This window comes from Dipodomys ordii, unplaced genomic scaffold (genome assembly GCF_000151885.1).
Source record: "Dipodomys ordii isolate 6190 unplaced genomic scaffold, Dord_2.0 Scaffold176, whole genome shotgun sequence".
In the NCBI taxonomy this organism is placed as follows: Eukaryota; Metazoa; Chordata; class Mammalia; order Rodentia; family Heteromyidae; genus Dipodomys; species Dipodomys ordii.
Genome location: NW_012267392.1, coordinates 995,204 through 995,731, shown reverse-complemented (window position 1 = coordinate 995,731; position 528 = coordinate 995,204). Strand labels below are relative to the sequence as shown.

The window sequence follows — 528 nt, the reverse complement described above, 5'->3', positions numbered from 1 at the left end:
GGGCACAGGCAGTCAAGGGGACATTCTCAGGTCACTGAGCAAATGGCTCAAAAGGCCACTGCCCATTGCCCAATATGAGCCACAGGGGACTCAGAAGACATCGCCCTGAGGGGGTCAGGGCTGGCCTGGCCTGTCCTAGAACTAGGGATGGAGGAGGGGCCGGACAGGGGTGGGTGGAGCCAGTGAAGCCAAATGGGCGGGGCAAGGTAGACAGAGGGGCGGGCTGGGGGAGTGGCCGCGAAGGAGGGGGGGACTGGGCGGCCCAATGGGCGTGGTATTATGGGCTTGGGCGGGGCCAAGCCAACGCGGGCCGGGCGGCAGGCGTGGCTGGGAGGCGTGGCTAGGCCGGGAGGGGCGTGTCCGGGGCGGGGAGGGAGTGGCTAGGGGCCGGGCCCGCCAAAGCCGCGGCGCTCTCCCCTCTGGGCGTCACAGCGCCAGGCGGCGGCAGGGAGATGCGGCTCCTGGCGCTGGCGTTGGCGGCGCTCCTGGCGCAGGCTCCGGCCCCGGGTAAGCGCGCGGCGGGGGAGG

General features: G+C 71.4%; 1 protein-coding gene across 1 annotated transcript in view; it reads left to right on the top strand.

Moving 5' to 3' along the window:
* The first annotated feature begins 434 nt into the window (after nt 1-434).
* Nucleotides 435-528, top strand: part of Vstm4 (V-set and transmembrane domain containing 4) — an 86,824-nt gene continuing 86,730 nt past the window's right edge. The window contains exon 1 of the mRNA XM_013033722.1: nt 435-507. Coding sequence (XP_012889176.1) covers nt 453-507 — 55 coding nt within the window. The 5' untranslated portion in view covers nt 435-452. The remainder of the gene's footprint in view (nt 508-528) is intronic.